Raw genomic sequence first — 23,357 nt, 5'->3', positions numbered from 1 at the left:
TTGCTTCGAATTAGAGCAAGCAGCACTCCTACTCCCAACTTCTGAACCTTACCTGTTAAATCTATATGTCGAATGATTTTTAAATGGTCACAGTTCACTACATATTTCTATTATGGAGACTTCCTGAATGTAGAAAATCATTCATGCCAGAATGCTCTTTCTTGAAAACAAGAATATCCCTTCCTGATGCATGTCTCAAATGTTAGACTATTTTTCGTTTGCAACTCTTATTTTACAAATCTTGAACAATGTTCTTAAGTTTCAAGCATGCAATATTGAATATTTAGGTGCAAGATAAATATCAGAACTGAAAATAAGAAAATGACAGTTGATAATGCACTCGTAGCACTGTGCCGTTTTCACCTGGTCGGACGGCACCTGGCATTAGGCTGCGGGTGGCACATGGCCAGTAGCTACCCGAGCCTGGTAAGACTGTTGGAGCTGTTTGTGATGATGTCAGAACTCTGCGTGCGCTGCAATGACATGCATGCATTTATGGTGATAATTTGACAACAACTTCAACATTTCGTCAAATGAAAGTAATGCAAGTTCCTGGACTGGGGCTAACTAGAACAGCTGGTAGGTCCAAGGAGAATTCCAAAAAAGCACCAAATCCTGACATATGTTTGCTTCAATGACACCAAAAGCAAGAAGTGTTGCCAAAGCTGCTCGTGAGGCTCCCAGTCTTCAGTTGCATCATTGTAAGGAGGAAAGAATGGTGGTTATGCTGACAGCGTGGAAGACTGCACGGGTAGTGTGGCTGACAAATTTGTGATAGCAACCGCAAGAGCTTGTTGCTGCTCAAGGAGAGATTGGAGCACTGCCACTGTGGACACAAGAACTGAAGGAACAGCCAAATAAACTGAGCCCACAGAAGTGCAAACCAGACTCATTGCCAGTTATATCGTACTGTAAGACACAAACAACAGCATGGTCACAATGAATCAAAATTAATTATTCTTCCACATACAAACAAACAACAATTGAGAATGTAGACACAAACATAGAAGAAATAATCCAAGTACTGATACATGCAGTTCCTGACAGTAAGTATGAACACAATATGGGAGCGAGTGCCTGCTGCACTGCGCATATAAAGAGGGGGCCCTGGTAGATGGCATGCCAAATAATGTGCTGTGTGCACAAGGCATGGCCCACAGCAGGTGGCCTCTGGTGGCCAGGCCATGCAGATGCCGTTGGTGGAATAATCAAAGTGTAGCATGCCAGTGGCCTGGTGCCACAGTGCAAATCCAAGTATTATGTACAGCGTTATAGCAGTTACGAGCTACATATTCAAACTGAAGAAATTGCAGATAGGTAGGAAATGGGGCCTGGTTAAATTTAAAGAACCAGAGGACACTGAGTTTGAAAGGTACCATTAGCCAACAATTAATAGAAATGGGAACAAAATACAATATGAGACAAATGGGTAGCTCTGAGAGATGAAATAGTAAAGTGAAGGCAACTAACATCAATTAGGCAGAAATACAAAACCAAATAGATATCCATGGACATTGCATGAGATATTGAATGTAATTGACAAAAGGAGAGAATATAAAAATGCAGCAAATGAAGTAGCCAAATGTGAATACAGACATTTGAAAAATTTGAATGAAATTTTCACTCTAAAGTGGAGTGTGTGCTGATATGAAACTTCCTGGCAGATTAAAACTGTGTCCCGGACCAAGACTTGAACTTGGAACCTTTGCCTTTCGTGGGCAAGTGCTGTACCATTACCTCAGATGGTAGAGCACTTGCCCGCAAAAGGCAAAGGTCCCGAGTTCGAATCTCGGTCCGGCACACAGTTTTAATCTGCCAGGAAGTTTCATCTAAAAATTTAGATTGACAGGAAGTGCACAGTAGCAAAGCAGTAATGGCTGGATGATAAATGCAAGGCTGTAGAAGAATGCCAGTCTAGGAGAATGATACATGCTGGTTATAGGAAAATTAGAGAAACCTTTGGAGTAAAGCAACTGTGTGAATATCAATAGCTCAGATGGCAAGCCTGTACTAAGCAAAGAAGGGAAAGGTGGAGGGATTATATAAAAGGTCTGTATAAGGGAAACAGTGGAGACTATGTTAAGATGAGGTGGAAGATACAATGCTGCAAGGATAATTTGACAGTGCACAGAATGACCTAAGTTGAAACAAGTCCCCTGGATGGCATCCCCTCAATTACTGGGGACTCTAGGAGGGCCAGGCATGACAAAATTATTCCACATGATGTGCAAGATAATGAGACAGTGGAAGTACCATTAAACCTAAAGAAGAATGTAATAATGCCTAATCCAAAGTAGGCAGATGCTGACAGTTTGAACATTACTGAGCCATTTAATTAATAAGCCATAGGTGCAGAATTCTGGCATTAATTATTTACAGAAGAATGGAATAACTGGTAGAAGCTGACCTCAGGGAAGGTCAGTTTGGTTTCCTGATGAATGTAGAAACATGTGAGGCAATAGTGACCCTACAACGTATCTTAAAAAATAGACTAAAGAAAGGCAAACCTACATTTATAACATTCATAGACTTAGTAAAACAGTTTGACAATGTTGAAAGGAGTACACCCTTTGGAATCTGGCAGTAGCAGGGATAAAATACAAGGAGCAAAATATTATCTACAGATTGTGCAAAAACCATACTGCAGTTGCAAGAGATGAAGGACATGAAAGAGAAGCAGTGGTCGAAAAAGGAGTGAGATGGGGTTGTACCTTCTGCCCAGTGCTATTGAGTGTGGACACTGAGTGAGCAATAAATGAAGCAAAGGAGAAATTTGGAAAAGGAATTAGAATTTAGGGAAAAGAAATGGAAACTTTAAGGTTTACATCAAATTGAGGAGAAAAGAAATGTATGGTATAATCTGACTAAAAGAAATGATTGATTAATATGACACATACTGAGGCATCAGGGAATCATCAGTTTGGTAACGGATAGAAGTGTAAGGAAAAAATTCTGGAGGGAGACCAAGGCTTGATTATAGTATTCGGGTTCAAATGGGTGTAAGCTGCAGTATTTGTGCAGAGATTAAGAGGCTCGCTTAGGAGAGACTATAGCGGAGATTTGCATCAAACCAGTGTTTAGACTGAAGACCACCACCACCAACAACAACAACAAAACCTAACCTAACATGACCTTTCACTGTTAACAAAAGGGGAAAAATTAGTGATCACAATACCATTGTAGTTGCAATGGTTACTAAATGCAGAGACAGTTTTCTGTTTCCTGGCACTGATGAGCAAACACCAACAAGAGTTGGAATATTTATCTTAAATAGAACATATGTAGACAAGTTACACTCAGAGTTCAAATTCCTTGTCCATGTTGTTCAAAAGTAACATTCATGAAATATTGGGAAAACAATTCATTGCACTGTTGATAGAAAAAAAGATTGCAGGATACCAACAAGCAAATGTTACCAGTAATTTGTGGACATATACATTACAGCTAGAAAGTCTAGTGTAAAGTAATTTACCAATCGAAAAGCTTTTATAAAATCATACAAGATTCAGACCAGCATGAAAATAGGTGGTAGTACAGGGAAGTTGAAATCCTAAAGTAATCATTAGTGGTGGAAGATCGTAGTAACATTCCATCCTCTGAACGCTGAACAAACTCTGACGGTTGGCAGAAGTGACAAACTCCAGTGTTGAAAAATAATTAAGACTGTTGAAACCAACTAATATGCCAAATACTTCAGAAAATCCTATCAGTGTCTACAGTAAGTACACAATGCAATCAGCTCCACCTTAATCTAAATTTCTTGTGAATATCTCACGTAGCTAAAAATAGAGCCTACTCTTGTTTATAAGTGGGGTAAAAGAGTGTATACCCACAATAATAGATCAATATAATAAATTTCTGTCATAGGAGTCTAGAACATATTCTGAACTGTACCATAAAGAATTATTTAGGCATAAAAGCTTTTAATTAAAAATCTGCATCAATTGAAATTTCACCTCTGTGAAATGCAACTTATCATCCCCTCCCCCTCCCCAACCATCCCTTTCACATCCCCCACATTTTATCTTGCAAATGATGGAAATATGCCAACAGAAATATTACATATTCCTAGACTTCTGAAAGAAATTTGACACTGTATCTTTTACTGACTGATATCAAAATTAGCATTATTGATCTGCCTCTTGACTATGTCATAATAATTAATATCTAGTGGCATGAAGAATCCTCAAAGCATGTAGAGGAGCGGCAAAGTATATTGCATACACAACACTTCTGGAAAATTTTTGGGTATTACTCCAGTGTTGAGGTACTCACCATACATTAATGTAGAAATTATCAAAGAAACTGTTGATAAGTCTGCTAGATATGTGGCCACTTGATTAAACCCATATGGAAGTGTTACAGAAATGCTAAGAAAGCTGGCATGGACTTAAGTAAAATTACAGAGCTCTTAAAAGATGTTTAAAGCTACAACATCTGAAACAGACTGCAAAACAGTTCTGCAGCCTTCATATCCAATCTCTTGGGAATAGTATAGTAAGAAGATAAAATAGATGAGGGTGCATATGGAGCTACACTCATATTTCCTTCACACCATTTACAGCCTGCACAGAAAAGGTAGTGATGGTGTGAAGTACACTTTTCAGTTCTTTAGAGAAGTTATTTAGATGAAGAAAATGGTGTGATGTAAATTACATGAACAAAACATTAATGTTGGAGCTGATTTTGCTAAATTTTCTGTTAACCATGTTAATCCAAAGAAGCAGTTTCATCCAAAGAAGCAGCTTTAGTGGGGTGAGGAGCCCAAAACATGTGTTATTGACAATTGGAAAATTTTAATGTCATTCAACAAGTCTACTTTCACAACTGATGTGTGGGTTAGTGATGACTGAAATGGAGGTGGGGTAGCTGTTGTTGTACTTTCCACTCATGACCTATACCCATTTCCACAAATTTACAGGCAGTATTGTCCCCCAAGACCATAGACCAAAGCAGTTGCATACACACTATTAATCGACTCCCTGTAGTCTCTACTCTTCTTTTTGCGAACTTGGGTATGAACAATGCATTTTGTGCTCTCAGTACACCTTCCCAATAGGTAGGGTAGTCATGAATTTCTCTATTTCAGTAGGGCCGAGTGAAGTAGTGCGATGTTTAAGACACTAAACTCACTTTCAGGAATAATGGGCTTCACATACCCATCTGGACATCCATTTGAAGGTTTTCTACAGTTCCTGTAAAATGGTCAAGGCAAATGCTGGAATTGTTCCTTCCAAAAAGGTATACCAGTAGCCTTGTGCATAGACTCCAAAGTACTTGTCTGTGATGAAACATTAAGCAGTAATCTATCTTCTTTTAATTCAGTAGATGTTAACAGATAGAGCAGTCCATATAAGAAAGATAAAGAAGTAAGCATCCAGAATATGGTGAAACATGTCAGCAGGATCTAAGCTATTGAAGTAGTCATCCCATAATACTTATAAAAGCCCATGAAGCAACCTGTTACTCAGTAGAATGAAATGTCTGTCTGCAGTTGTATGAGAAGAGAGACTGGGACTGATTGTGACTGTTGCAGTATTTTAAGGTGCAAGGATTGACTTACAAATAGTCACAGAGACTAAAAGGCAGTTATTTTAAGAGTTCCTCAACTCAATAATTTTTTAAGCAGTTTTAAAGAAGTATGTGGAGTATTTCTGGCAAATGTAGTGGCCCACTTATAACTAAGTACCAACACAGGGGTGCCTCCTAACTAAACTTTGAGATGTAGGTGAGTCAGAAGGTGAAACCTTCTTCACCATTACTTTCACAACACTCCAGCACTCATTCTCCCTTCACCATCGAGCTGCTATAGGCAGTATTGGTTGTGGCAGTAATATTGATAGAAACAGTGTAAATGTGTTTTTCTGTATGTAAACAGTTTTTAGCATTGTATGAGGCACAAGATATTGCACCAGCTTCTGACTGAATAAGATGGTGTTATGGTGGAGCATCCTAATAATGGATTTCAAGTGATCCTGCTAAAATTTTTAATGCAGTTTTCTGGACATGCGGTAGTGTCAAATCTTGGAAGTAAATGACTTCGCTTCTGCTATTAAAATTAAAAAAATAAGTTGTGCATGAACTAGTAGCTATAGCTGCAACACTAATTAAACATCTATGTAAAACCACAGAGCACATTATTAGTTGAGAATTTAGTGTTTCAATTCTATGTATATGTGTACTTGTCAATACTAGATTAGAGATTCCCTCATCACTGTATAATTAGTTCCTCCCTAAATTTGTATCACAAAGAAATCATGCTGACTTCTCAGGTTTTCTTTTTGGCCCATGTCTTGTTTCGTCTCCTTAATATGACAAAGTCGGGGATCTCTCAATACTAGAAGCAGTAAATAGTGAAAAGTTTGTTGCTACAGACCAAAAGTGAGACATAGAGGCTTGATTCATTTAAGTACATTTCTTACACAATACTATTTTTTCTCACTAATGTTTATAGCTGTTGTGGGCTTGCTCTGGCAATTAATTGTTCATTCCCATGCCTTTGGCACTCTTTTATCTTTATTCAGGAAAATCTCCTTCCCTACATGATTATGTTAAGGTTGTTCTTACTCTTTATTTACTTGAAACACAGTACCCTTTGTCCAATTAACTGCTATCATAGAAAATGATGTGATGAGCATTGCAGAGTCTTTGATAGTACAAAAAATTATTTTCATAGTTATGTACTACTTTAACTTACAAATCTAACTATTGCTAGTAGTACAATGGACCAAACATGATCAGGCCAAGATAAAAAAAAAAGAGAGGGGATAGCTCAAAATGCAGATGGAAGAGTGTACAAAAAAAATTTTAAATTCATTGTTTTTACTTCTGAGAAAGAGCACCATCTTCTGTAAATATGTTGCAATGGAACCAAATTCAAAAATATCACAGGAAGAATTAATTTCAAGTATTAAAACGTTACGCTTTATTAGTTTACCAGCATGGAAAGTTACAGCAAAAGGACATAATTAGCCAAAAACACACCATTGACACAAATGTGCATAAAATCCCAAACTGCTGAAATTATATCATTGTTAAATGAGTTTCCTTTTCCCCATAGCTTTAGGAAAAAGATTTCAGAATAGTAACAGAATGTTTAGCAGAAGTGTGTGTTTTAAAGGCAAAAACAAACCGTAACCAATCATAAATTACTCTCACTATCAGTCTATTACAATTGTATTTATTTTCATCACTTTGCAGTGTTTCATTTGTTTTCTATTTTGCCTCTTTCTGTTTATGTTTAATGCTTACATAATCTTATTCTGTTAGGAAACCTACAAACATTCTAATTCCAGTCTGACCTTCATATTCTGTCTCTGACAACTCCACCAAATGCACTACTTGACTTTTACATCCAGGTTCCTCACAGGCACCCATAGATCTTGAGTACTGGGTTATTAACAATCAAAAATGAGTACTGGGTTATTAAGAATCAAAGTCCATTCCATTTAGCTTCCACAATTAATGTGTGTTGGTCACCAGCTCAAAATGTGTGCAATTGTATAGTCTTCATGCGTGTTATCCTACCAATCAAGACAATGATCTGACAAATATAATTTTCAGTTCATTTATTGTCAGTATTTCATCACTGTTATTGTTCTTGCTTACAGTTTTAAGTTATTTTGCTTTTATGTATATAATTGTTTGTGTGTTTGTGTGTGTGTGTGTGTGTGTGTGTGTGTGTGTGTGTGGAGTGGCTTGAACTGCCTGAATTAATGGCTTTTCTTTGTGGCACATTGTTTTACAGTATTCATCATTATTGAGTCATGTACTTATTGTAGTGCTTAGTAGTGGCATCGGTGGGATACTTGGGCACTTCGTATACCAGAATTTGCTGCTCTCTGGTGACAAAAGAATTTTATTGTGCCAAGGGCTGTGTTATTAGATGTCACAATGATTGTGATGTTTCTTTCATACACTTAATAGGACCACTGAAAGTGTTTCTTGGACAGATATTTAGAGATAAGGTGGTGCTTCTGTTTTAGTCTGGGCGATGGTGTGGTTTTTCCAGTCCGGGCTCAGCACCAACCCAGCTCATACAACTCGATGGGCAGTACACAGACCAGGTCAGAAACATATGCTTTGTAAACAGCTTTAGCATGTTTCCCTGTGTACTCCAAGTCCTATGGTATGTCACCTTCAGTTTCATGTGTCACTAATATAGCATCGGTAGTGCCAGTGCCAGTGCCAGTACTGCCTGTAGACAAGATGCAGTTGTGCTGAATGATCCTAATACTACGTTTGTGCTTCAGGGAGGACTCATTTGAGAGTACCATATTATCAACATACTCCATATGGTTTGACATTTTTTGTTGTCAAATGATTCATAGACTTTGTGGATGGGTTTAATGAACCAGCAGAGGTTTTGTACACAACTACTGTGAAAGATAATATTAGAGTGTCACTTTTAAGTTACAGTTTATGCAAGGAAGTAGTTACCTGATACTGCATAATTATTTATGCCTGCAATACAATGAAGCAAACTACAAACTTAATGTGATAGATGTCTATTTTAAATGCATCAGTGTGAAATGCAACCCTGTATATGATGCATGTTTTTCTCTTGGCATTAATATCTCTGCTGCTTGTTGTTGTATAATGATGACATTTTGAGATACAAAAGCATTGAGCATGTTGTGACCAAAAGAAGCAAGTGTAGAAGCAGTTAATCCATACCATACATCATGCATGTTGAATACAGTTTTCATTTCAAAAAGCATTAAAATATGATGCAGCTGTTACTAGCTTAACATTTAGTTATCTTTAAATTTGTGTACAATTTTGTAATTTTTTTCTAATAACAAAGTCAACTGCTTTATATGTTAGTGTATTTCTGTATCTTTCAAAATTTGGTGCAGAGCCATAAAGTACACAAAAATTAAAATTATTGCCAGTGATATTCAGTTTCTTCTCATTATCTTGATATAATCTTCTTGTATAGTGAGCTCTATTCATTCTACAGATTTGCATGACTCTTTCAAACAAACCACTCCAAACTGCAGTTTTCTTCATGTCTATACAGAATCATACAAGAACACATTAATATGAGCAGATGCTCCAAAATGGTACAGTTTTGTATGTTCAATCATTGGAAACATTGTAGTGATACTAGGAGCACCTGTCTTATGTCAGTTCACCAAAGGGAACACGTCAGTATTTTAGATGATATTGTGAAAACACTTTGATGGAAAACAGAATCTGCTGAAATACTGTAATAGTATCACATCACAATATGGTAGCTTGCTCAAGAACCATGTAAAGAAAAATGTGCTTGTCTCAAAAAAATTATATTCTCCATTACAAATCCAAACACTTGATGCACTATTAAAGAAATATGCACAAAGTAAATCATACTTCTATTTACTGGGTATATAAACTATAATGTTTCCCACTATAACATAGTCTATTCATGACCATATCTGAATTGTCTTTCATGTCTTTCTTCAACCTAGTCTACCAGGTGTACCGGTATTAAATGAGCATTTTTGTGAAAATGAAAAACTAATTTGGAATTGAAAAGTAAAAACATTTTATTCGAAGTACTGACCATTGCTTTCTATACATTTTGACCACCTTTCTGGCAATTTGTGGACACCACGCAAATATGAATGTTCGTCTTTTGAAGCAAATCAGTCAGACACCCAATTTTCGACTTTTTCGTAGGAATCTAAGTGTTCCTCAGCCAATTCGTGTCCCATTGATGAAAACAAATGATAGTTGGAAGGGGCCAAGTCTGGTGAATACAGCGGGTGGGGTAGCAGCTCCCAGCCAAGTGTTTTGATTGTATCCTGAACCAGTTTTGCTTTGTGTGCAGGTGCATTGTCGTGTAAAAAAATTACTTTGCCATGTCTTCTGCCCATTCTGGTCTTTTTTTGATCAATGCATAGTTCAAATTGATCATTCGTTGTCTGTAGCGATTAGTATTCACAGTTTCACTGGGTTTTAGAAGCTCATGATACACCACACCTTTCTGATCCCACCAAACACAGAGCATTGTCTTCTTGCCGGATCGATATGGTTTTGCACACGATGTTGATGGTTGTCACAGATTAACCCACGATTTTTCCCATTTAGGATTCTTAAAATAAATCAATTTTTCATCGCCATTAGCATTTCGGTGCAAAATTGATTTCCTTTCATGTCTTTGAAGCAAAATTTGACAAATGGTTTTTTGGTTTTCTGTCTGTCTTTCATTCAATTCATGTGGCACCCATTTTCCACACTTGTGGATCTTTCCCATAGCTTTCAAACGGTCAGAAATTGTTTGTTGTGCGACATTTAGCATTGCTGTCATTTGCTTCTGCCTCAAAGTATCATCTTCATCCATTATTGCTTGCAATTCGGCGTCTTCGAACTTTTTTGGTGGTCTTCCACGTTCATTTCTTACATCAAAATCATTATTTCTGAACCTTTGAAACCATCTTTTGCATGTTGCTTCTGATAGAACATGATCACCATATGGCTCGACAAGCATTTGATGCGACTCTGCACCACATTTTTTTCAAATGAAAACAGAAAATTAATGCTTTCCACAAATCATCACTTTCTGTTGAAAATTCGACATTCTTAACATGATGAAAACATATGATGTTGTTTGTTCCATGACTTGATGTATACTAAATATCTTTGACAGATGTCATACCAACCAAAAAATAAATAAAATAAAATAAATTAAGGCTCGTTCACAACAAATGTTCCGTATCGACAGATTTGTATCTTAATGCTCAGTTCATACCGGTACACATGGTACTTGTGGATCTACATCTAAACTCCACAAGCCACGTTCCAGTATATGGTGGAGTGTAGTTCATGTACCAGTGTCATTTGCCCCCCCTTCTATGTTGCAGTTACACATAGTGTGTGGGAAGAAATACTGTCAATACCCTGTATGAGCTCAAATTCCTCTTAATTTCACATTCATAGTCTTTTCATGGGATATATATATATAGGGAGAAGCAATATGTTGGTTTACTATTCGGAGACCAGATTCCCTTGGAATTTTAACTCTAAATCACACCATGATGAATCAGTATCAGAATTTGCTGCTGCCGGAGGTGGGTGAACATTTTGTGACTTTCATGCTTTATAAATGAACCCATGATAAGATGTGCTTTTCTTCTTGAAAATTCCTGTACTCCCTCTACCAGTCGTTCCTGGTAAGAAACCTAGAGTGAGGAACAATACTTGGATATATGTTGAAGGAAGGTTTCTATAAGATACCTCTTCTTTGGGCGGACTATTTCTCCTGAGGATTCTTCCAATGAATATCAGTCCAGCATCTGCCTTTCCTAAAATTAGTTTTATATGGTCCTTCTGCTTTAAATAGCACTGTGCAAATAGTCCCAGACGTTTAATAGAAGTTGTTTTTCCAGTAACTTTTTAGTAATTGTGTAATCAAACAATAACTGGTCTTTCTGCCTAATTATGTGTGATATTTCACATTTGTTTGTGTTAGGGCCAGCTGCCAAAACCTGCACAAAGTATTGATCATCAGAAAGTCTTCCTGAGCTTTTCTGCAGTTTTATGCCATTGTGACTTTTCTGTATACATCAGCATATCCACAAACAGCCGTATGGCATTCCCGACGATATGTACTATGCTATTTATATGTGCTGTGAACAGTTATGGTCCTACAAATGTGCTCTTCAGGTACGCCCGAAGCTAGTTTTATATCTGAAGATTTCTGTACATTAAAAATTAACAGCTGTAAACTATTCAGTACAACCATGGAGCTGGTCTTATATTCTGTATGCTTTTATTTTGTTCACTTCATCTTTGTAAAATCAGGTCCATTTCCTTTCGTCTAAGAGTGATTTTAGTTCATTTTATATCTCACAGTGACGCATTTTTATATCTGTGATTTTGATGTTCACAAACTGCCTACTGGCTTCTGTCTCGGGTTCTTCGGCCGACGTTCATCTAATGATTTTTCTGACGTTTCGCCACCATGGGTGGCTGGCATTGTCAAAGCTTCACCCTCCATTGCCGGTGGTCAACTGGAGCCCAGCTCGCGGGTGCAGACTATATGTACCTGGCGCGCCAATGTCCAAGGGCTTCTCCGCGGTCATTTCCGGTGCAGTTCTCCTCTTGCTACCTGCGACGGTCGTTCGCTGCAGTACGGGAAGCCAGGATCCGTTTACCTTAAGGCTTTCCTCTTTCTTGTTCAAACTGTTCGTGTGTTTTTGTATTTCCACAGCTTCTCTGAACAAGCACGTGTGATAGTGTTTCTCTAAAGCCAGAACTTCCGTGGCGGCGAATTTTATTACGTGGTCGGTCTCATTCAGTGCGTGCTCTGCCATGGCCGATTTCTCCACCTGCCCCAACCTTCAATGTTGCTTGTGCTCTTTGATCCTGGTGTTAATGGATCATCCAGTCATTCCAACATAAACTTTTCCGCATGTGCATGGTATACGGTATATTCCCGACATTGCATGTGGGTCTCTTTTCTCCTTCGCCGATCTAAGACACTCTTTGATGTTCCTTGTCGGTTTGAAAATTGTCTTTACGCCATGTTTGCGCAATATACGGCTGATTCTGTACGTCACTCTGGGAATGTAGGGCAGAAAGGCCGTACCCGACATTTCTTTTTCTGGTTCCTTAATTCGCCGAGTGTTTGGCTCTGTTACACTTCTAATATAATTTGTGGAGTACCCATTGCTCCTCAGGACAGTTTCCAGGTATTGCATTTCTCGTTTGAGGTGTTGCGGCTCACATATTCGTCCTGCTCTCGTTACGAGCGTACTAATCATGCCTCTTTTCTGGCTTGGGTGGTGGTTTGACAGTTTGTGCAGGTATCGGTCTGTGTGTGTCAGTTTTCGATACACACTGTGTCCCAGGTTTTCGCCGTCCCTTGTGACCAACACATCTAGAAATGGCAGTTTCTTGTCCTTTTCTACTTCCATGGTAAATGCTATGTTGGCATGGAGGCTGTTCAAGTGTCTTAGGAAGTCACCGAGCTGTTCTTCACCATGGTTCCACATCACGAAAGTATCATCGACGTACCTGTACCACACCGTAGGTTTGCAAGTCGCCGAGTCCAGTGCCTGTGCTTCGAATTGTTCCATGAAGAAGTTGGCCACCACTGGACTGAGAGGACTACCCATGGCTACGCCTTCTAGCTGTTCGTAGAGATCGCCATTCCACGTGAAATAACTCGTGGTGAGACATGCATGGAAGAGCTTTCTGATGTCTTGTGGGAAAACGGAACCGATGTGCTCCAGAGCGTCACTGAGTGGCACTTTCGTAAATAACGAAACAACATCAAAACTGACCAGGATATTGTTTGGTGCAAGTTTCAGTTCCTTCAGCTTCTCAATGAAATGTCCATAGTCCTTAATGTATGTGTCGGTCTTCCCCACGTGTGGCTGGAGCAGAGAGGCCAAGTGTTTTGCCAGTTTATATGACGGTGATCCAGGAGTGCTAACGATTGGTCTCAGTGGAACGCTGTTCTTATGGATCTTATACCTATGGAGGACATCATTGCCAACAATGAAGCAGCCATTCGGACCCTTCGCTGTGAAAGGGCGGAGGAAATACGCACTGAAGCAGCCAGGATACTGCGCCGAGCAAAGCCACCAGCTTGCAACCTGAAGAGAGAAGAGGCGCAAGCCATTAAGAATCTCAACGCTGACAAGAGTATATTGGTACTGCCTGCCGATAAAGGGAATGCGACCGTCGTAATGAAGACCGAAGGTTATGAGCAAAAGATCCGAGACCTATTAGATCCGATGACGTACCAAAAACTAAGCGCAGATCCGACGCAGCGTATCACACAGAATACAAATCGATTAATCGAGGCGTCTCCTCTGCCGGCGGATGTACAGAGAAACCTGCGCAACACAGAAGCCCTACCACCTTGGCTGTATGGATTACCCAAGATCCATAAGATCAACGTTCCACTGAGACCGATCGTTAGCGCTCCTGGATCACCGTCATATAAACTGGCAAAACACTTGGCCTCTCTGCTCCAGCCACACATGGGGAAGACCGACACATACATTAAGGACGCAAGACATTTCATTGAGAAGCTGAAGAAACTGAAACTTGCACCAAACAATATCCTGGTCAGTTTTGATGTTGTTTCGTTATTTACGAAAGTGCCACTCAGTGACGCTCTGGAGCACATCGGTTCCATTTTCCCACAAGACATCAGAAAGCTCTTCCATGCATGTCTCACCACGAGCTATTTCACGTGGAATGGCGATCTCTACGAACAGCTGGAAGGCGTAGCCATGGGTAGTCCTCTCAGTCCAGTGGTGGCCAACTTCTTCATGGAACAATTCGAAGCACAGGCACTGGACTCGGCGACTTGCAAACCTAAGGTGTGGTACAGGTACGTCGATGATACTTTCGTGGTGTGGAACCATGGTGAAGAACAGCTCGGTGACTTCCTAAGACACTTGAACAGCCTCCATGCCAACATAGCATTTACCATGGAAGTAGAAAAGGACAAGAAACTGCCATTTCTAGATGTGTTGGTCACAAGGGACGGCGAAAACCTGGGACACAATGTGTATCGAAAACTGACACACACGGACCGATACCTGCACAAACTGTCAAACCACCACCCAAGCCAGAAAAGAGGCATGATTAGTATGCTCGTAACGAGAGCAGGACGAATATGTGAGCCGCAACACCTCAAACGAGAAATGCAATACCTGGAAACTGTCCTGAGGAGCAATGGGTACTCCACAAATTATATTAGAAGTGTAACAGAGCCAAACACTCGGTGAATTAAGGAACCAGAAAAAGAAATGTCGGGTACGGCCTTTCTGCCCTACATTCCCAGAGTGACGTACAGAATCGGTCGTATATTGCGCAAACATGGCGTAAAGACAATTTTCAAACCGACAAGGAACATCAAAGAGTGTCTTAGATCGGCGAAGGAGAAAAGAGACCCACATGCAATGTCGGGAATATACCGTATACCATGCACATGCGGAAAAGTTTATGTTGGAATGACTGGATGATCCATTAACACCAGGATCAAAGAGCACAAGCAACATTGAAGGTTGGGGCAGGTGGAGAAATCGGCCATGGCAGAGCACGCACTGAATGAGACCGACCACGTAATAAAATTCGCCGCCACGGAAGTTCTGGCTTTAGAGAAACACTATCACACGTGCTTGTTCAGAGAAGCTGTGGAAATACAAAAACACACGAACAGTTTGAACAAGAAAGAGGAAAGCCTTAAGGTAAATGGATCCTGGCTTCCCGTACTGCAGCGAACGACCGTCGGAGGTAGCAAGAGGAGAACTGCACCGGAAATGACCGCGGAGAAGCCCTTGGACATTGGCGCGCCAGGTACATATAGTCTGCACCCGCGAGCTGGGCTCCAGTTGACCACCGGCAATGGAGGGTGAAGCTTTGACAATGCCAGCCACCCATGGTGGCGAAACGTCAGAAAAATCATTAGATGAACGTCGGCCGAAGAACCCGAGACAGAAGCCAGTAGGCAGTTTGTCAACAAGTGGCCACGAAAGCCTCAACAATTTTATATTTTGATGTTCACCTGATTGTTTAAAGGAGGAACTGTAGTATGATCTTCATCAGTGAATGATTTCAGAATATTCTTCAGCTTGCCCCCCCACCTCCCCACTTGGGGTTGTTTCATATTATGTATTGGCTACATTTTATGTCAGTCTGTCATAAATTTGTTTCTTATACCTGGACTTTTACTGTGTATTGTACAGGATGGATCACTTAAACCTTTGAGCAGTTTTATTTCTTGAACATTGAAAGATGTTGAGACATGGTTTTGGTAAGTGATCACAGGTAGAGGGGCACATAATTTTGTTTTGTGGGTAATAATCTTGATTATTGTGTGAATCAAGATAGCAAAGCAAGAATAATAATTTTAAATGGAACAAAATAATTTTAAATGGGATTTGAAAAGATAAGTTCAGTGAAATAACAGTTGTAAATGTTAATGTTAAAACTTTTCACTGAAGTATCCAAGAAATGTGCATTGACTCTTGTGATGTAAACACTGCCAAGTATGGCTCTCACCTGAGTCTACATTGTAATATGCAGCAAGAAGATGGACCTATGTTATTAATAGTCACATTCATTTCTAACAAAATGACCTATTTCAGCTAGCATCAGTCATCCTCAGATCATAAAGTGCATGGCATGGCTCGATCCCACTACAGCGGTGATCACATTGTGTCAGTCAGTTTGAATAACAATTTGGTTTCTCCAGTGGTGGAATTGTACCACGTCCTGCACTTTGTGATCTGAGGCTGTCTAACACTAGCCGAAACCAGCCATTTCATTATAAATAAATGTGATCGTGTGAGATAATTAAATTATTTTCAAAACAATAACTCACTGTGGTCCCCTGATCAACAGAAATATTGTTCTTTCCTATATATATTACCACTTGGTCATACATTATATAACAAAGATACACAAGGTCAGGTATGATTGCCGTAAATGGAGCAGCTTTACACCAACTTCTATTGCATCAGAAGGGGCATAGGAAAACTACTTCAAATGTGTGTGTATATTCATGTTTAAGTAACAATTTTTGTGGAAACAAGTTAACAGTCAAAAGGCTTGATACAATGATGGAGCCAGACATGGAAGCCCTACTGGGTGGTGGTTACACTGCAATAGCTGATTCTGGCTGCCTTGCCATTCACATTTTTTGATATTTTTGTGAAAACTTTCGGCACCAACATTAACCCAAATGTTATATCACTGAACTTGTCTTTTTAAGAACTTTTGAATGTTGTAAAGTTCATCGTTTAAAAAGCGTTACTTGCCTCAGTATGTCACTTGATATAGAGTTAATACTATAACATGTACAACAGAATCACATGACCATCTGCTTACTAAAATTTGTGAAAAACCTCTTTCCAATATCTCATACCATCAACAAAGTAAAAGGAGTGCAAATTTTAGATTCTTCACTCTGAATATCACTAGTATTCAACATACATCAGATAATTTAAAGGACTGGTTCATAAGTCATGGTACATGAATTACATCTTTCAAAACAGATGTAGCAAGGAAAAATATATATGTAAGGTGATTCCATGGATGATATAAACTTTCAGGGATAATGGAAAAGGGTGATAGTATCAATTTGAGGTAATGAACCCTTGTCTGGAAACAGCAGAGTTGCAAATTATAAGCAAAATGTTTCTGGTACCTCTGATAGTGGAGCTCTTTTCTCTTTGCTTTCCGTATTTTAGTAGGAGATAGTATGGACAGAAACAAAAGCAAAAATTGTCAAGTAAACATTGGGCTCTAAAATGCATACCTTAGGAGTTATTAGCACTTTTTCAGTAGAGGAGATGTGTTTCACAGTAATTTCGGTCCATACTACCACCTCTCAAGATATGGAAAGCGAAGAGGAGGAGGTTGACTGTCAGTGGTATCCAAATGATCTTTGCTTGTAACTTTTGACTTGGTCATTTCCCAGCCAGAGGGCCTTGCCCCAAATTGATACATGTACCCTTCTTCATCAACCATGAAAGATTTTATCAGTCATTGTGCTAACCAGCACTGTCACCAAATTAGATTGTAGTTGTAAGAGAAAATTGCAGTGAATGACCAAGAACTACATAAACAACAAATATTGTTTTATTGTGGACAAAATGGACACAAGTGTTTCATACATCTGGCATCATGTAAAATATAATCCCAAATCCCCCATATTTTTTTGCCAGTGGTGATGCAATGTGTGTTTTCGAAGTCCACTTTTGTGCCTGTTTTAGTTAGTGGGACACTCCATCTGCACACATCATCAGAATCAGAATACTGTCACAACGGAAGTATCCTTATGCACAACTGAGAGTGGTGACAGAGTGGTGAAGACACTTGACTTGTATTAGGGAGGGCTGGAGCTCAAATCCTTGCCCAGGCATCCAGACTGCAATTTTCTGGATTTTCCTAAATCAAATATCAGGATGATTCATAAAAGGATGTGACCAGTCCTTCCCTGGGCTGAGCTTGTGCTCCACCTCTAATGACCCCAGTCATTGACAGAATGTTGAAGTTTCGTGTTACTTCCTTTCTTCATTATGCATAGATAATGCAGTCACACTTCTAGTACATGTGCATCATTGTTCAGTAGCACCCTCTAACATCACCACTGGTGTCCACTCTGAGTCTGGTAAAGTTAGTCTATGTAGCCACATTTGAAGATGTCAGTTCAATCTGCTTCAGCCTGATATGAGACAACACTCACATTCGGTGTCTATACTGTTAATGTGTATGACAGAACAGTCATTTCAGGCTCGAAAACTGCAAATCTTACATATGATAGCAATTTGACTTACATTCAGTTTGAAACATGATGAACTTATAGTTTCATGTGCATGTTCTATTAACTACACACCAGTGTTCATAGGTAGCCTCTTTTAGTGGCATTTAGTAGTTTACGACGCACATTTTAAAGTGTATTTGCTGCATGTACTATATTTTCATCTGTATGGAAGACATAATGCCATTCCAACTTGTGAAACAGTCTCTGTACATTGGCTGCAGCATTTCAGGAATATGTAAGTGGCATTTTAAGAAGCTTGTTAGAAATGTTAACATGCTCTTGAAGAACTTAGATGCCAGTCTGTTATCATTAATCCCCTAAAATCCTGGGTCATGAGGTCGTATTGTGAGCCTTAAGGACAATGAAATTACTGTATTGTATTAGTTTATTGTGTTGTAATTGAAGGTACAGGAAAGAGCCACATCAAAGAAACTTTTCGAAATTTTGATAGCAAGAATTGAAATCCAACATTTGGAATGTAAGTAAGGCTTACCAAGTTGTCCATCTGTACAAGGACATACAAACAGTTGTGATAAATTCCATACAGTGCATATGTCTTAGACTCTTATAAATACATTTATTGTATGTTAAGTCTCATATAGCACTTTACTGTGCTAAAATAAAAACTTTTCATGCATATAACTATTTGTAGGGCTATCATCCAAGGGCTTCACAGGCACATATATTGTCCTTTATAATATACCATTACTCCCATTCCATATTGTGACTTAATAACCTGGATGAAAAGCTTAAGACGACATTGTTATTAATGTAGGTACACCATGATCATTATTCGCCTTGTGATTTTGTTGCCCCTCATACACACTGTCTCTCGTGTTTAACAGCTGACAAAGTGTGTAGTTGTCTATTAGTCATGTCATTTGGATCCTTTTTAATTTTAATCATTTCCCTTAGTTTGCATTTCAGTATCTTTCTCTTCCTGTAATATGGACATCTTGACATTCAACATCTTTCCCAGTCATTCTGATTGTTTAGCTGTAGCTAGTTTTCTGTAGTGTTTTAGTCTCAGATAACACTTCTGCTCCACCACACAGGTGCTAATAATCTCATACTTTTACCTTTGTAGACATCCCAATACATGATGCCCACCTTGTAAATCCATACTGGTGAGAGTGAACCATGGCTCTTTTGTTGATCTTGCTTGACTACTGATTTTGCAGCTGCAGTGAAAGATTGCTAATTCTCAGCTGATCGCTATCACACAACACTAGGATCCCTTTATTTATTTATTTATTTATTGTTCGGGTAACTCAATATATACCAGATGTAGCCTCTTCAAGTTATTAAATACATTTTAAGAGGTGTTTTTATGCATCTCTGTCCAGTGCTGTCTTCTGCCAGTTGAGTTCTTTGTCCCAGCGATCAGGTGGTCTCCCTAGTGGTCTTCGTTTTTCTCTGGGACTCCACTCTAAAACTGATTTTGTCCATCTTCCATCCTTCATTTGTGCAATATGTTCTTCCCATGTTGTTCTCGTCTAAATTATTATTTGCCATTTTGATGTCATTGTAGCAACTGCACCACATTTTGTACAACTCAATGTCAGGTTTGACACAATACCTTTATGAAGATGCTGATTTTCACCCAAAGATACGGCACCACCACGTATTCTGCACACAGTATTTTTGGAAATGAAATCACAGAGCATGCTAAGTTTCACCATAATATTTCCAAACGAATGTTCATCTCCACAATCTGACTGGGAGGAAATGCCTTGAAGACACTGCAGTTTCTTTCTTGATGTGCTGATTTTCTTTATGTCAAACATTCTTGGGTCCTTGACCCACTAACCTCATTTATCTTTACGTATTTAATTCCTCTTAATTTTAATTTAGGTAAGAATGTCTTTATTTGCTACATTTTTATGAAAACACGCAGAACCAAAGGAAATACAAATCAACACGTACTTCACTCACAACAAACTTCACTAAGTACAACCATTAACGTTTGGAAACAACAAACACGATCAGAAAAAATAGTATCGATCGTAGATACAAGGTAGGAAACATTGAAATGATAAAACAATAGAAGCATGAAATAATATACAAGGAGTAAAAAAATGCTGTGCATTATCTCTGCATGGCGCAAAAAGGAAGATATGGCATTTAAATGCCAGATCGCACAGTGTGTCAGGAAAACCACCGTATCTCATGAAAAAATTGTTGTATTTATATAAAACAAAAACTGTTTCATGCAGGAAAGACGAGGCCCACTTGCCCTCTGTCTCCCCTTAACTACAGCACTTTGCATTTTAATTTATCCAAACTCATAGATGTAAAAACTCTTGACACTGGTGAAAAATAGTATAACTTATTGTTCCTGTTTACAAAATAACATTCTTTTGCAGAAAATCATATGTTCTTGCCAAATTAACAATCTGCAGTTCATTCATCTTGTAGCACAAAACTGAACTAAATGTCAACAAATACGTGAAACTCAATCAAAAGTATGCAAAGTTTCAATTATCTTTATGTAAAAATATCATCAGCAGCCTCTGATTTTGTAAATAAAACAACAGGAATGGAAATATAAAGCTGTAATGTGTGTTTATGTGTTTCTGTTGAAGTTGCCCAACTTGGACAACTCAATGGCAGTATAGTAAAACTAATTGTTTTACTAGTGTCATTTTCCCAATATGCTACAGGAGTCATTCACAGAATTGAAGTATAAAACGTGTTATCTATTGTAACTGTGAGTTAATTTCAGGTTCACTTTTATGAAGCTCATCACTTTTGGGGGAGGATTGGGTAAAGAAAATTTTGTCAGCAATAGATTTTGTAGGTAGTGATGACCAACTCTTGCCCATTTTCAAATCAGGTGTCAGATATGAAAGACAAAATGGCTTTCCCTTTTCTCAAGCCAACATAACAAAGTAAGTCCAGCTAATGCATGACTTACCTCATTGAGAGTAAGACAAGTGGCTTCCTGGACCACCCCAATATTATATATTGTAAACTGAGAATATTATGTTTAAAATGACACCCGTGATCTGTGTACTACCTGTCAACATATAATGCAATATAAAAGATTTAAGTTTGTCTAGAAATTAAAAAATCTCTTTCAACATTACGTCATGAGAAGCTTCATGAGTAGTCTGCTCCAGATCAGTGTATGCACATGAATATATGTATTGTCATGTCATCATTATTACTGTAGAAATTCTTCAAAATATTTTAAACTTTTCTAAGTTATTATCTATACAGTTGTGTCATGTATGAGGCTTAAAAAGAAAGATAGGTGATAGGGGCTGTAAGAAAAATGGAATTGTCAAGTTATCCCTCTTTAGACATCTGCTAAAAAAAAGGCACAATTTGTGGTTAAATTGCTTTGTCTTATACTGTTCACATGCTTAGATTGGATATTCATTTATTATTCAATATAATCTTAGAACACCTCAAAAAAACAACACACAATCATCTTGTGTGGCTTTTTTTATGCTTTTCTGCTTAGTGACTGAGATTCAGGTACATAGGCCTCCACTCATGAACAAAGTTAAATTTAGAATGCACTGATATGCTGTGAAATTCATTTACCACCTGCAAATTAGTGGCCCCCAGTATTGTGTTAGTACTCTAGTAATCAGTTTCCACCCCACTAATAAATTATAACGAAGGTCATGACACTATTTTTAATTGATTATTATATTCAGCCAAACACAGTTGTAGGCATTTATGGAAACCTTTTCCTCACAGGGACACACAGGATGGAACAGCATGTCAAGAAGGTTCAGCATTTTCAGACTCTCAAACAAGCAATAGAGGGGATTACCATGATCCTCATCACCACCATCCAAAACAGCCTCTGTGTGATCATACAGCAAATTGACATGCATTCTTTTCAGCATTTGATTAAGAAACTTTGTACCACATAACAAAAGTGCCAAAGGGAAATTGCAGGCAAGATAAAAATAAACTTTAAAACATATTTTGAATATTTTTTGAGATCGTCTGTTAAGTTCACAACAGCAGTTCATTATATCTTCTGCTGGACCATATTTGCATGATTGTGCTGCACTTTATTATGCTGTGTGTGTGTGTGTGTGTGTGTGTGTGTGTGTGTGTGTGTGTGTGTGTGCGCACACATGTTCAGCTGTACACTTTTCACAACCTACGAAGCACTGTTACCTGTCATTGTTGTACATTAAGACCCAATAGTACCATGTAAATTTTAACTGAATTTAATCTCAACAGCAGTACACGTTGTCTTGCCATGGCATTTGTGCAGAAATGCTGCAGAATACTTCAGCTACTCATATGTCCTAAATCCTTATTTTATGAAATATACTTGCAATCCATAAAAAGAGGTGTGTGGGGGAGGTTGGGGGTGCATGCAAATGTGAGATACAATTCAGTTGTGTGTGCTGTGAGCAACTTCCTGAATGAATGTGTTGTATGACTGTTGTATGCTACTGTGCCTTTTCGGTATATTATAAATTTGTCTTCAGTTCTTCTGCTAACTTTTTTTGTTAAACGCAGTTAAAATCTTATTTGCCAGTTTGAAACCTCTCCATTTTTACAGAGTAGTATATCATGTTAGATCTCATATTTAATGAATAAAATATTTGACTTTTATTTTTGTATCATATTATTTTTGTAATAAAAATCCAATGTTTTGTAAACTTATAAGGCAAGCTCAGATTAACAAAAATTGTTACAGAGCTTAACATGTAAGAGATGTACAAAGTCAATCATACCCAGAATTGAGACTTAAATTATGAATTATGTCCTAAAAGTTCTCTGTCTGACAAAGACTGTTCAGTGCCCATATTAAAATGAGATTTCTCCAAATTAAGCATCTGTATCAGCTTCAACCTATCATTTGATTTTAATCCTTGATCTTGCAGCTATATATTGTGGTTTGGTAACAAAATGTAATATGTGGATAATCTGGCAAATGTAGAAGCGAAAGTTGTGCAGTTCAGTAGGAACTATTTGACATATATTCTCATGATGAAAGAAAACTTATTTGTTTGTAAGTTGTGATTGATTAGTCTAAATAGTATCCTTCTGTTTACACAGAAGTTATAACTTCCCAGTGATGCTTTTGCCATCATGAAGATAGTCT

General features: G+C 38.4%; 1 protein-coding gene across 2 annotated transcripts in view; it reads left to right on the top strand.

Annotated features, from left to right (window-relative positions):
• Positions 1 to 23,084, top strand: part of LOC126469918 (palmitoyltransferase ZDHHC20-B-like) — a 257,733-nt gene extending 234,649 nt beyond the window's left edge. The window contains exons 8-9 of one of the 2 annotated variants that reach the window (XM_050097309.1): positions 7,986 to 8,066; positions 21,986 to 23,084. In XM_050097309.1, coding sequence (XP_049953266.1) covers positions 7,986 to 8,066; positions 21,986 to 22,118 — 214 coding nt within the window. In that variant the 3' untranslated portion in view covers positions 22,119 to 23,084. The remainder of the gene's footprint in view (positions 1 to 7,985; positions 8,067 to 21,985) is intronic. The other variant, XM_050097310.1, reaches the window with a different exon arrangement.
• Positions 23,085 to 23,357: the final 273 nt, after the last annotated feature.

The sequence above is a fragment of the Schistocerca serialis genome, chromosome 3 (genome assembly GCF_023864345.2).
Source record: "Schistocerca serialis cubense isolate TAMUIC-IGC-003099 chromosome 3, iqSchSeri2.2, whole genome shotgun sequence".
Taxonomy (NCBI): domain Eukaryota; kingdom Metazoa; phylum Arthropoda; class Insecta; order Orthoptera; family Acrididae; genus Schistocerca; species Schistocerca serialis.
This window is presented reverse-complemented; position numbering and strand designations above follow the sequence as displayed.